Source organism: Schistocerca americana, chromosome X (assembly GCF_021461395.2).
Source record: "Schistocerca americana isolate TAMUIC-IGC-003095 chromosome X, iqSchAmer2.1, whole genome shotgun sequence".
Taxonomy (NCBI): domain Eukaryota; kingdom Metazoa; phylum Arthropoda; class Insecta; order Orthoptera; family Acrididae; genus Schistocerca; species Schistocerca americana.
In genome coordinates, this window is record NC_060130.1 from 134,506,131 (window position 1) to 134,521,601 (window position 15,471).

The window sequence follows — 15,471 nt, forward strand, 5'->3', positions numbered from 1 at the left end:
TGGCTGAGCTCAAACCGGCGATCTGTGTGGCATCTGAATCTATTTCCATTGAGACAATATAGGACGTGATGGCAAATAACACTGTTCTTTTGCACCACCTCTGTACTGTGAGTAGTGTCCATTTTGAAAAGATTGTGATGTGATTGCAAAGACTTCCTGCTGAGGACAAGTTTAATTATGCATGCTGAAACTGTATGAGGTGCACAACGTACAGCACCATCTGTTAGCAGCTTATGGAACCATTGAGAGACTTCTGTGAAAATTCTCACAGCTTTCACAATAAACATACATTTTGTTACACTTGTCTATTGATTTTAGTTTTTGAGATATTTAATTTTGAAATTAGGAACCCCTTCACTGGACACCATGTATATTCCAATCCTAGATAAATACCACAACTTTTATTCAGTGAATAAAGGACATTGTAGACATAAACTGCAAATGACTGTTTCCTCTGCAATCAGTATGGTATTGCAGATAATTGTTTTGTTTCGTCATATGTTGTGTATTAGACTTGGGAGGTATGCTTGCACTTAGCATGACTTTTTAGTTATCAGCTCTGAGGATATCCAATATCAACAAAACCGGTAATCAGTGTAAAAAATTAATTTTGTTGAGTGTTTCTCCATTTTGCAATATGTCAACCTGTCATTGGCTTCTATAAAGCAGCTGCAGCACACAGTTTTCTCACATGTCCAACTTAAAAGAAATAGAAGTGAATACAAAATTTAATTACATTACAAAGGAATGCAAATTTGTAATGGTTCAAATGGCTCTGAGCACTATGGGACTTAACATCTGCAGTCATCAGTCCCCTAGAACTTAGAACTAATTAAACCTAACTAACCTAAGGACATCACACACATCCATGCCCGAGGCAGGATTCGAACCTGCAACCGTAACAGTCCCGCGGGTCCGGACTGAGTGCCTAGAACCGCTAGACCACCGTGGCCAGCGCAAATTTGTAAACATGACAGGTTCACTGGATAACAAATATTCCATAAGACTGAGAAGTTATGGAAATAGAGTATTAATAATAATTATTCTTATTATTATTATTATTATTATTATTATCATCATCTTTCCTTTCTCAGACCTTAGGTCTGGTTCGGAATGAAAGTGACGCGGACCTTGATCAAGCGTCACTTCCTTTTAACTGTACGGTATATGTTACATTGCGTTTAGGAACTTTCGGGTAATTGAACATGTATCAATAATTACGGATTTCTGAAGTTGTATATATAAGTTTGGATGTAGCTGTATTGCATTGATGTACTGGTGGATATTGCGTGGTATGACTCCTGTAGTTGAAAGTATAATTGGTATAATGTCAACTTTATCCTGATGCCACATGTCCTTGACTTCCTCAGCCAGTTGGATGTATTTTTCAATTTTTTCTCCTGTTTTCTTCTGTATATTTGCTGTATTGGGTATGGATATTTCAATTAGTTGTGTTAATTTCTTCTTTTTATTGGTGAGTATGATGTCAGGTTTGTTATGTGGCGTTGTTTTATCTGTTATAATGGTTCTGTTCCAGTATAATTTGTATTCATCATTCTCCAGTACATTTTGTGGTGTATACTTGTATGTAGGAACGTGTTGTTTTAAAAGTTTATGTTGTAAGGCAAGCTGTTGATGTATTATTTTTGCGACATTGTCATGTCTTCTGGGGTATTCTGTATTCGCTAGTATTGTACATCCGCTTGTGATGTGATCTACTGTTTCTATTTGTTGTTTACAAAGTCTGCATTTATCCGTTGTGGTATTGGGATCTTTAATAATATGCTTGCTGTAATATCTGGTGTTTATTGTTTGATCCTGTATTGCAATCATGAATCCTTCTGTCTCACTGTATATATTGCCTCTTCTTAGCCATGTGTTGGATGCGTCTTGATCGATGTGTGGCTGTGTTAGATGATACGGGTGCTTGCATGTAGTGTTTTCTTTTTCCAATTTACTTTCTTTGTATCTGTTGATGTTATGTGATCTAAAGGGTTGTAGAGGTGGTTATGAAATTGTAGTGGTGTAGCCGATGTATTTATGTGGGTGATTGCTTTGTGTATTTTGCTAGTTTCTGCTCGTTCTAGAAAGAATTTTCTTAAATTGTCTACCTGTCCATAATGTAGGTTTTTTATGTCGATAAATCCCCTTCCTTTCTGCTTAATGTGAATCTTTCTGTTGCTGAATGTATGTGATGTATTCTATATTTGTGGCATTGTGATCGTGTAAGTGTATTGAGTGCTTCTAGGTCTGTGTTACTCCATTTCACTACTCCAAATGAGTAGGTCAATACTGGTATAGCATAGGTATTTATAGCTTTTGTCTTGTTTCTTGCTGTCAATTCTGTTTTCAGTATTTTTGTTAGTCTTTGTCTATATTTTTCTTTTAGCTCTTCCTTAATATTTCTATCATCTATTCCTATTTTTTGTCTGTATCCTAGATATTCATAGGCATCTGTTTTTTCCATCACTTCTATGCAGTCGCTGTGGTTATCCAATATGTAATCTTCTTGTTTAGTGTGTTTTCCCTTGACTATGCTATTTTTCTTACATTTGTCTGTTCCAAAAGCCATATTTATATCATTGCTAAATACTTCTGTTATCTTTAGTAATTGGTTGAGTTGTTGATTTGTTGCTGCCAGTAGTTTTAGATCATCCATGTATAGCAAATGTGTGATTTTGTGTGGGTATGTTCCAGTAATATTGTAGCCATAATTTGTATTATTTAGCATGTTGGATAGTGGGTTCAGAGCAAGGCAGAACCAGAAAGGACTTAATGAATCTCCTTGGTATATTCCACGCTTAATCTGTATTGGCTGTGATGTGATATTATTTGAATTTGTTTGGATATTAAGTGTGGTTTTCCAGTTTTTCATTACTATGTTTAGGAACTGTATCAATTTAGGATCTACTTTATATATTTCCAATATTTGTAGTAACCATGAGTGGGGTACACTATCAAAAGCTTTTTGGTAATCGATGTATGCGTAGTGTAGCGACCTTTGTTTAGTTTTAGCTTGATATGTCACCTCTGCATCTATTATCAGTTGCTCTTCCTCGTGCTCCTTTGCAACAGCCTTTTTGTTCTTCATTTATAATTTTGTTCTGTGTTGTATGTGTCACTAGTTTCTGTTAAATGACTGAAGTCAATATTTTGTATATTGTTGGTAGGCATGTTATGGGGCGATATTTAGCTGGGTTCGCTGTGTCTGCTTGATCTTTAGGTTTCAGATAAGTTATTCCATGCGTAAGTGTATCAGGGAATGTGTATGGGTCTGCAATGTAACTGTTAAATAATTTAGTTAGATGTGAATGTGTTGAGGTGAACTTCTTTAACCAGAAATTTGCTATTTTATCATTTCCAGGGGCTTTCCAATTGTGAGTAGAATTAATTGCTTGGGTGACTTCATGTTGCAAAATTGTCACTTCAGGCATTTGTGGTATCATCTTGTATGTGTCTGTTTCTGCTTGTATCCACCGTGCATGCCTGTTATGTTGTACCAGGTTTGACCATATGTTGCTCCAGAAGTGTTCCATGTCTGTTATGTTTGGTATTGCTCTTAAGATGATATAATGTTGACATGGTCCTAATAATAGCGAGATATTGTTAACATAATAAAAAAACATGTACATTCCTAAGATTCTCTAAAAATAAAACAAATATTTATGTTGATTTTTAACAAACATCTAATCCTGAAAAAACATGGAATGATTGTCTGTCTCGCCTCTTACTATCGTGAGCACAGTATTATTCAATTCATACTGACAATAAATGGAAATAAGAACTAGGAATCATCTTCGGTCTGATATTTATTTGAATTGGTATGGTGAAAATAATGAAATATAAATCAGGGCAGGTACATACAAATTCAAACTACAACTCTCTTTAGTAACAATGTGTCTCTCTATAATTTTCAAATGGTATAAACAAAGTATGACAAGAAATGCTATAACCTATGTAATTTTACACACCCATGAGAATCATGTTATTTTGCGGTCTATGGGATGAAAACTGAATCTAATCTAATCTAATCCAATGAGTTGTGGGAGGGGAGGCAGGGGGGGGGGGGGATGATAATGATGATGATGTGCTTCTGTGGTTCACAGCCCAGTGCAAGCCATTTACTAACTGACATCACTGGGTGTTATGCATGCTAACTGTTTTAAATATCAATGTCTCACCTGGGTGACTAATGGTTTTCTGCATAGTGTAGGACCGAGCGAGGTGGCGCAGTGGTTAGACACTGGACTCGCATTCGGGAGGACGACGGTTCAATCCCGCGTCCGGCCATCCTGATTTAGGTTTTCCGTGATTTCCCTAAATCACTCCAGGCAAATGCCGGGATGGTTCCTCTGAAAGGGCACGGTCGACTTCCTTACACATCCTTCCCTAAACCGATGAGACCGATGACCACGCAGTCTGGTCTCCTTGCCCAAACAACCAACCAACCATAGTGTAGGATTGCTTTTGTGGTGATGGTGAGAATAATTATACTAGCTTTTTCAAATATTCAGTTGCCAAATAAATTGCGAAAAACTGGTGTGTCATATTAGCATTCCAACATGGGACAGCATTTCAGTGAATCTGAACTGTTTGGCAAACACTAACTTTGCCATCTTACAATGGCTAGCTGATTTCACACTACAAGGAAAATGCACCAGTAAAGAACTACTTGTTTGGCATCTTACATAGGTTAACCCAGAAAAACTTAGGTATCTGTGGAAAGTAATGAGCAAACAAATAAAAGTAACTATCTGACAGAAAATTTCCAACACAAAAAATTATCTTTGCGAAAGATATAATGTAGCATGCCAGAGCCACTTTCTCATATATTCAGGGAAAACTGGAGGAAGAACAGGAGAAGAAAGAACTTTTTTTTTTAAATAGTACTTAGCAGTTAAACTACAAATCTACTGTATTCAAAGCAATAAGTTTATGGTGCGTTTGCAAGACAGAAATTATAATACTTCAGTGGGTACCAGTTCATAGAAGACAAAATGACATGTGCCTAGATCACTGGCATCCCAAAACTAAAAAAGTTTATTTTTTATGATCATCCCATAAAAACAGCACTTCTGGGTTTGTGAAAAATTTATCACAACAGTGTTAACACCAAAGCTGATAAATTTTCTACATTTTTATGTGCCTTTCCACAGCTGTGTAGCTTCTCTACATGGTGAGCTGCATCCTAGTCCCTTATAAATTTTACATGCTATCCTGACTTTCCCATCAATAAGAGAGATATCATTTAAGTTCAAAGCGCCGGCCATTTACCACAAACTACTGGAACAACATCATACTTTGTGAACTTACTTTTCTCTACAACAAGAGTGCCTGCATTTTGTGACAATAAATCAAAGATGTGTCACATGAGTTTCTGCAGTGTTCCAAGTCTCACAGCTCCAATGTGAGCCTAGAGTACAATAAAATACTACTGTAGAACATGTGAGCTGATTGCTGAGTGACCATATATGCCTATTGTAGATATTTAATATACAATACAAAACAGATGGATGAGGGGAAAAAGTGGTTACCACTACATTGCACAAAATTTAGAAAGAATGTGTTTGCACATTAGACAACAAGGATTAAGTACTGACCTGAGGCAATAACACATCAGACTGCAAACTGGATTGTTTGATTTCAGCAACTAAAATTTCACCATTTCTTAATAATACACTTCATCTGACATGACACTCAAACATGTTTGCTGGAACATAGCATATTCATTTGATGATGCGATGTGCACTATCACACAAACATGAATTAAAGTAAGATTCCTCAAATAACACACCCTACTGCCAAGCTACTGAATGCTTCGCATGAATTTAAATATGCATAAGTCTATATAATCTCCTGCTTCATTTTCAAGGATTTCCAAGCGGACAATCCATCAAGAAATCCTAAACATTTCCCCACTACCAATCAATAAAAGTGTTTCACTTTTTATACATACTGACCCTTCAGAAAATGTAAACGAAGTTGTCAACAATAACTCAGTGCAATAAAACAGATCTCTATGCGATAATTGAATTCAGATATTTTTTCTTAATTTCAAAACTCTGTCATATCACACTATATTGCATCAATGATGTGTATGTAATGACATACTGAAATAATTAAATAGACACCAGTATTGCTGTTGCAATATTTTGTATACTGCAGTTAAAATGTGGCCACAACTTTGTTTTGATGACAACTTCTATAACATGAAATTTAGTTACTGGATATCATGTCAACCTGTCATGTAAAGAAGTTTTTTGCATAACAAGCTGACCTCATATCCAGTAATTTTGTCTGCAAACATGGCTACCTATTGCAGAACCAAATGATGACTAATTAAATTCAGTTCTCATGCAAAATTTATCTTCCCCATGGATCCTGAAAATACTGCACTACTGAATGTTTTCAGTTGTTCCATCTTGTTCTGTTTATGCAAAGTTAAAGGCACTGACACTCAAATATGTACACATACATACACACGACCACTACCATTAAGAGGAATCGCAAAAAATTCTATAGAAATGCAGTATTGTTTATTTTTTACTATCTTCAATCTAGGATAAACATTCTCCTTAAATTTTCTTTCCATTTTTAATGTGAAACTTTTCAAGAAATTCAGGAAATTGTGTAGTTTCATGATTTAATGTTCTTAAGCAAAACATGCTTCTACTATCAATGAAAAGCCTGTTTAAACTAAACTTAAAACTGAATGCAACTAATGAAACAAGTCTGTTTCAATGAGACCACAACTAAAGTAATCACCATATGGCTAAACACTTGTCTCCTGTCTTTTACCAACAGAACAACAAACAATAACACTTCTCAAGCACTACTGATACAAATGCTTAGCAGTTAACTTAATAAAATGTCTCCCACGATCCTGAACCTTTACACATTGCTGAAAATAATAACATCTCTAACTAGAACATAGCTGCTGCAAACTAAATTTGGCACTACAGACGTTTGGTAATTAAAATAAAGCGACATCTGATAATGGTTCACAACAGCATAAGCACCTTTAAACAGACAAAGATGTAAGAAAATCTGCTACATAGATTTACTAAACAGTACCCACTACTCAATAGACAATTGTATTTCTAACACCAAAGAGCTGCTTATGTTTTGCTGGAATGCTTACCGAAGTAGGATCAGAGAAATCTGGAGGTTTTCTTGTTGTGACTGGAATGACAATACATGTCGCCGCAAATACAGCAACCCCAATTAGAATTACATATGGATGGTAAGCTATTATACGAGCAAACCTGCAACAGTGACTGTGTATGACACACACACACGCGCGCACACGCAGGCGCGCTCACACACTTTGCTTACAGAACTACGAAAACAGTGTAGAGGGATGCTGTGAAGCAAGTGCTCCTAAACACAACTATCATAAACAAAGCAGGAGAAAACGGACTTAAAACTGACACTCACCAGTTCATCCTTTCCATTTAAGCTTCATGGAAGTTAAATCCACTTTGAATACAATCGGTAATATAGCGAACATTGTTAGGACAGCAACACACCGGTACGCCAGGTTTGTGATATTGTTAATTCACTTAAACAACAATAAATCGCGAAATTCATTGTGCAGTAATCTGCTGTTGTTCACACAATATTTAAAATCATTACTGTCATTTAATCATAAACTACATAAAAAGTTAACGAAAAATTGCTAAAAACCTGACATTCTGAAAACCATTCCTCTCCCCTGTCACATCTTGTATACTTTTCTGAGTAGTTTCTTTCAGCGCCAATTGGAGACGCTGTAACGCCATTTCCTGTTCCGTCTCCCCACTCTACGCACTACGTTCAAATACGCGCGCGTGTGATGATGGTTCATTTAACACGGCACAGAATTATTTGCATCATTCTACAGAATTCCTGTCCAGTACTTTTTTTCTCATTGCATCAAATAGACCTTCCCTATATATATATATATACCGTTTTAATGAAAAGTTTAATGTAGGTGGTATGAAAGAAACTCCTGACAGGTAACTTATTATTAACTACGTGTGTTAAGCAAATCAGATAAGGTGTTCATTTTCATAAAGTGAAAATTAAATGCTGTATTCGTTTTTATTAACAGTCTTAAATAAAGAAGTGTGATAGCGAAGCAAAAAATATCCTGAATCACTAGGTACCGTAATGTAGTCTATGACTGAAATAACGAAGTAAATAATGTGATAGCGACTTTTGTTATTATACCTTAATACCCTGACATCGAATTGTTCCTTCCAAACGAACTTCAAGTGCTCCTACTTCGCAAGTTGGTTGTCTTCAGGTTGTGTAGTACTGTTAGTTTCTTTCAGAGATGAAATTCATCCACATTCTTTGAAATTCAGTGCGTTATTCTGCCGTGGTATTTCCAACAATGCAGTAGGCAATATTTAATTTTTTGCCGCCAATTAAACCAACAGAGTACGGTAATTCATTTGTCATTAAAGCTGATTACAAGCACATAATAAGTGTTTACATAAATTGGATTATAGGTGCTTCAGGTAACAATAGTAGAAAGGTTTGCAAACAGCTGATAATAACATAGTTTCTGCATGCCACTCCTAGTATGTTGTTAATAAATACCAACCATTTTTTTCTGACCGAAGGAAATAACTGACTCGAAATATAGGTATTTACTGGAAGATCAAACCAGGCTGAAAGTATTCCGCATACATCTGTCGACTTCAACTCTTTTGTCATACTAACTGTTTACCATTACTTCATTAACATTAGCTAACTATTTACATATTCGTCAATTCCTTAATTGTGGCAGATGGTGTTTACTTACATTTGCTCCACAATATCGTGTTATTACGGAATCACGAAAATCAAGGCGAATACATATCAATCCTATTTCTGTATTATGAGCAAAATTCCGAGCGCTGTGTCCGCAGCTCGTGGTCTAGTGGCTTGCCTCTGGATCGCGGGGTCCCAGGTTTGATTCCCGGCTGGGTTGGGGAGCCTCTCTGCCCGGGGACTGGGTGTTTGTGTTGTCCTCATCATTTCATAGTCATCAGCATCACCATTCGTGCCAGTGGCTACATTGGATTGTGAAACAAATTGGACTGTGTAAAAGTTGGGACTTTGTACAGGCGCTGATGACCGCACAGTTGAGCGCCCAACATGCCAAACGTCATCATCATCATCATCCGAGCACTGTAATGCTCTGGTAATCTATTCTGATTGTGACTCGGTGAGTGAGTATTAGACTATAAATCGAAATATCCGGAATTCACTTCTCAGTTGGTCATGGGATTTTCTTATTTATCATTTTATCCCACACAGAAATGATGGGCATATGTAAAAAAAGGCCACGTTATTTCGTGGTTCGGAGTACACGTTGAACTATAAGTCCTGTAACAACTTTCTGGGTCATTCAGTTTAAAGCTCGAAGGAAAGCAAGTATAATCGACTACCTAATGGACCTTGTCTAGTAAAGCACAGTGGTGTTCAAACTCTCTTAGAGTTTAGCGACTGCTTTACTTACAATTCATTCATCAGACTCATGAAGTTACTATCCTAATTTCGGAACTTTCTATTGTCTCTGTAAAGTTCCTGTTTCTTCCCCCCGCCCTGCACTTTAGTTCCCTTATCTAGTTTCTCCTTACTGTCCTTATCATTTTGCTCTAAGTACAGATTAACCTGTATGTGGAGGCTCCAATTCTGTCTTACTCCACCGAGCGAGGTGGCGCAGTGGTTAGACACTGGACTCGCATTCGGAAGGACGACGGTTCAATCCCGCGTCCGGCTATCCTGATTTAGGTTTTCCGTGATTTCCCTAAATCAATCCAGGCAAATGCCGGGATGGTTCCTCTGAAAGGGCACGGCCGACTTCCTTCCCCATCCTTCCCTAATCCGATGAGACCGATGACCACGCTGTCTGGTCTCCTTCCCCAAATCAACCATCTGTCTTACTTACTTCTCTGTTACTGTCTCCTTTTCAGCTCCTTCAACTCTTTTAACTGTCATTTCGCTTGTGTACAAGTTGCAGGTTGCATTTCGCTCCCTGTATTTTATCCTTCATAGCTACAGAATGTCAATACGTGTACGCCAGTCAGTACCGCCAAAGTCTGTTTTTTAAGCTACAATTGCTATAAATGCAAGTTTGCCTTTCTTCACTAGGTCCTGAGATCAGGATTGCTTTGCAAGTGCCTACATTCGGCAGAACGTAATCTGATCTTACCTTGCGTCCACTTCTACCAGTCGTCCCATCATTCAACAGACAATTTGTGTTGGTATTTTCCAACAATGACTAATAAACTGATAATCCGCTAATACACCTATCAGCACCTGTCATTTTTGATATCGTGATTATTTAATTCTTTTTTTAAGTATGAGGGTATTTCGTCTGTCTCATACGTTATACAGGTCAGGTGCCACACTTCTGTCATGCTAGGTTCTGCAAAAAGTTTAACTAATATTGAGGGAATATCGTCTACTCCAGGTGCCTTGTTTTGTCTTAGGTCTTTCAGTGTTCCGTCAAATTCTTCTCATTGTGTCACATCCCCAATCTCGTATTCCACCCACTTCTTCTCCTCACTCCATAATACTGTCTATAAGTTTCTTTCCTTTAGATAACTGTTCTGTATATTCCTTCCATGTTTCAGTCTTCCATTCTTTGCTTAGTACTGGCTTCCCATCTCAGCTATTGGTCTTCATACAGCAGAATCTTTATTCTATGTTTAGCATCCAGCTTTCCCACAGTCACACTTCTACAGCTGTACCTTTCTCATTAGTAGTGTAGCTATGCGGCCTTTGATGCACTTAGACATTCAACTGTCTACTAAAGCTTATCTCGTGGTCGTCATTTTGTGCCCACACATGACAAGGTATGGCCCTCTCCTTTATGACATTATCAAACTTACCAATGACATCGTCATCTTTATATGTGATATCAGCATCATCATATAACAAACCACGCCATTCCCTCCCCCTCCCCTTGTCCATCCTTCCGCCTCCCCCTCCAGTCTCCAGCCAATCGTAACGTAGTATTAAAATGAAGCAGCCGACCACAAAGCAGCTCTCAAATTACGTAAGCTTCACTTAAACTGCGCAAATTGGCACTATCTTCGAAAATGTACAGTATATACATATCGAAAAATACCTAACCTTCACCTGAATAAAATGGCATCATGTTCAAAGAACGTACTTAACCTTCATTTGAATTACGAAAAAGTGAAAAATGGCGTTATGTTAAAAAAATGCAACTTTAACTTTAGTTGATGCCATGTTCAAAAGATTACATAAGCATCTTCATGTGAGTTGTGTACATTGTCGCCTTTCAACACACACACACTAACCTCTGTATTCTTCACGTGAGTTGTGTACAATGTCGCTTTTCAGCACATACACACATACACACACACGCACATACACACACACTTCACTTTAAAAAAATTTATGTCAAATACTATCAAATCAGTAGAGTACTTTCTACAACTGACATCGGATAAGTCAATACAAAAATACACATTACAACGTATACAACATGAATATCACATACCATTTTTTTTAATTGCTGAAGGCTCTTTACAAAAACAGCTGGCAGGAACATTATAATATTGACAGTGTTATTTTTACCTATATAGAACAAGTTCTAATAGCTATAACTTCATATAGTTTATTAGTTTATTTTCTTATCTGTTGCATGGTTGGAAAATATGACATTAAACTCAAACAGTAACATTTTTAATTCATTTTCTCATCTTGCTACAGAAAGTAAAAGATCTGTACGAAAATGGCTTAAGTGATGACTGTTTTGATATACTTTTCTTTTTTTAGGACAGGTCAGATTCAAAAAATACCTGGGTGCATTAAAAACAATGTTTTATTAAGAGAGATTTTACATTCATTTTAAATTTATTTACTTCCTAAATTTCTTTCAGTGGTGCCCAAAAGTGGTTATATAACTTTTGTTCCCATACATTTAATACCTTTACTGTACGAACTTGTTGAGTGGGGAATTAGTCTTAAATAAATTTTTGATCTTGTGTCATGATGGTGGTAATCCATATTTCTGTCAAGTTCATTAAGTTTCTTAATGAAATGTAATACTTTTAGTATGTATTGGCACAGAATGGGCAATATACTCAGTTTCCTAAATACTGGTTTGCACAATTCTCCCTTGGATGTTTGAATAAAATTCTTTTGACTGCTTTCTTATGAAGTTTACTGCCTAGTTGAGTTTTGCTAATGGAGAGAAGTTCTCTTTTCCTTTGAGATGATCTAATGATTCCTGGGGTGATCCAGTTGGAAATCTTTCTGTCCCTATCCATACTTTTCGTTTGTAAGGGGACGTGACAGTTAAGATAATAACAGAAAATATCTGGAAATACTTCATAATTACTGTCTATAGTTTAAACCTCATATACATTTTGGTAGCTTTCTTTCTGCCTTTGAAAGAGGAAAGTGTGGATATTGTGTTTATTGAACTTTCTCCTCTGTACAACATTTTTTTGGGTTGAGGCGTGTTCATTGGCAAGTTAACTTAAATAATTAATGCACTGTGGTCTGAGAATCCTAAATGTACATAGGATACTGTACAATTGATGTTACTATCTACTTGGTCCAGACATCTAACACAATGGTTTGTTTCCCTAGTCAGAGAATTGACTATCAGGTCAAGGATGTAGATCGTCATGAAATTTTTGAAGCTTAAATGGCTAGTGTCTTCTAAGAGAAAACTTGTGCTAAGATCACCACATCTCAAAATACTATGAGATTTTCTTTCACATAATTTTTCTATTACTGATGCTAGATTTTTGTAGATGGAATTTATGTTGCCATAGGGTGATCTGTAAGCTGTTATTATATAAATGTTCAAGTGAGTAAGCTCTATGCCTGACAGTTCTATTTCTTTTTCAAAACTACAGGAATTGCATATGTGAAAATGTAATTTATTTAGTTTATTTTTTAGTCCCTGTACATTATCAAAATAAATTTTTAGTTCGAGGAATTTTTGTTAGGTGCATTGTACATTGATGAGATTTAGTAGACATGACGTTGTTAATTATAACTGACTGACAAGGTTCATTGGAATAATTACAGAGGATCTCAACCTCATTTGGAGACACCAAGTTTTCTCCTTTTTTTAGGTGTGGGTAAAAAATCCTCCTTCTTAGATATATTAGGCCTTGGTCTTAAATTGACAGTTCCAGGTGGAGATGTCCTTGGTGGTACTTTTGAGGCTGGATCTGCTGTTACCCTTTCTGCACACACACAACCACACACACACACACACACACACACACACACACACACACACACACACACATACACACACAAGAGAAACATACTATGCAAAAAGTGCAGCTACCAGTTGGATGACAGAGAGAAGGAGGAGCTTGGGCTAGTGTGAGAGAGACCTACTACATCACTGCAGTGGTGTTTGATAACACACCTAGCCACCAGCTGAGAGATGATGTATGTCAACTCTACTAGTATTATGTCAGATTCCATCTCTCCTGGTCTCTCTATAATGGTTACTTGAGTGAAGCACCAACAATATAATATATTACAGAAGGAATGAAAATACTCTAGGTACACATTTTTATATCTTTTGCATACATACACTAAAATAACAATTAAATTTGTCTTGCAACATTAATCGTTTGCCACAGAGTGTAAACATATGAATCTAATATACATTCTTGTTCGTCCTCAACACTATTTAGATCATCATCTGTTCCAAACAGTAGGTTGTTATGATGTGAGTAAATAAGTGAAACTTCTCTAGCAGCTAAGCAAGTTTTAACAGCGCTCTCCGCATTAATCAGAGCAAACTAAAACTGAATTTCATTTCATTATATATTGCATCTTCAAACACGTTATAGCTTCAAGTGTTTCAACATGATCAGCTGGAGCTTCTTTGTGTGCAGGAGGAAAGTCACATTTCCTTCCTAAGCTCGGGTCTGATTCTGTTTAATGTACTTAAAATCGTTAGTAAACAACTATGTGATACAAAATAGAGCTTACCTTGATGCTGGTAAGCCAAGGACATAGCCAAAGGGCGGCCAGGGGAGAGGGGTCCAGGGCATCAAGACTCCCAATCACCTTAATGAAATTACATATGATCTACTTGCTGTTTAGTGAAAGATATTTTGATTTTCAGTAATATGATGAAAAAGAGATAGGCCCTACACTACTTATAGTCAACGAGACCATCAATAGATTTAACGTATCAACTATCGCCCATCCAGACTTTAACCAATTCCAGCCACTACTCATGAACTATAACTTGGCATCTTGCTAGTGGGGGTTGTGGGGCATGGGAAGAGAGGCTGTGGACTGCTGCCTCGGAGACGTCGGATGTGGAAGCCGAGGGTTTCAAGCTCCACCTCCATGTATTGTAAGTATGCAGTGCAGGTAACAAGACCCTGTCTTTTGAACTTTTGCAAGCTCCTGATAACCAGCTTTCTTTTCAGGACTGGGATGCAAGGTAACTCTCACAATACTGGTAGGCCAGCAACTGCATCACCACTCATTTTAGACAAAATCACAATGAAAATATCGCAACAAGACTTAGTCTACGCCTGCTAATAGTGCGTTGCACAGTTGGCAATAAAAAAACTGCAAATCACAATGGCATGAAGTCTATCAACTGTTGTCGACTACTAGCAATCAGAACTGGGGCTTCCGCTTGCCAAATTATAGTTCCCACGTAATACTGTACATTGTTGGTCCTACTTGGGTCCAGTTATTGATTTGCTAATAATTTCAGTTCTAACTTGCAGCTGAAATTAATGTAAATGTTCCTGTTTATTGTTTTCGTGGTATGTACTGTTATGATAGTTTCTAATTATAGATAAGTTTGTAACAAGAAAGAAGACAAAACTCGATCTTGATTCGTCCACTAGCGTTATTGTAAGTTAAAAATGTACACATTACTGTAACAGCCTAATTACCTATCTATAGCGTTTTAATGTTAGCATTGGAGTCGCTATTTGGAGACTGGTAGCACTTTCGGGTTGCAGTATTTTGCAAGGCAGTGGAGTGGTAAACATCGTTTCAAATAACATTAAATTAATGTCAGTGCACAAAAATTCATTTTAATTTGCCTGTGTCGCCCAAAAGTTGCGTTGATCAACATGCTTGCAGTCCCATAAAAATTGCTCAAAATTCTATTATTGGTAGCCCAAATGGCAAAATATCGACCAATATAGTCATCCAGACCGTACTCAATTACGAAAACCAGTTCTAATACAGGACGATTGGCAGGGGCACATAGAAAGTGGAAGTGGTATATGATGACAGCACGTCCTGTAGTTCATTGGTTTCCAAAAGATTTTTTCAGTGAGCTGTTTGAATTTGTGTAAGCCAACTGCACTCTCCATCCTCCCTTCTCTTTCATCCAGAATCTATTTTCTCTCTTGCAATACTACAATAAAAGGAGATTCTTCAAATGTTCTATGATTGTCTTCAAACTGTGCTGCTTTTAACTTGTAGAAATAATAATATTAAAAAAAATAT

General features: G+C 36.9%; 1 protein-coding gene across 1 annotated transcript in view; it reads right to left on the bottom strand.

Moving 5' to 3' along the window:
* Nucleotides 1-7,735, bottom strand: part of LOC124555172 (protein dispatched) — a 196,480-nt gene extending 188,745 nt beyond the window's left edge. The window contains exons 1-2 of the mRNA XM_047128998.1: nucleotides 7,438-7,735; nucleotides 7,142-7,265 (exon numbers count right to left, since the gene is read on the bottom strand). Of these exons, the coding sequence (XP_046984954.1) occupies nucleotides 7,142-7,265; nucleotides 7,438-7,454 (141 nt within the window). The 5' untranslated portion in view covers nucleotides 7,455-7,735. The remainder of the gene's footprint in view (nucleotides 1-7,141; nucleotides 7,266-7,437) is intronic.
* Between the last annotated feature and the right edge of the window lie 7,736 nt (nucleotides 7,736-15,471).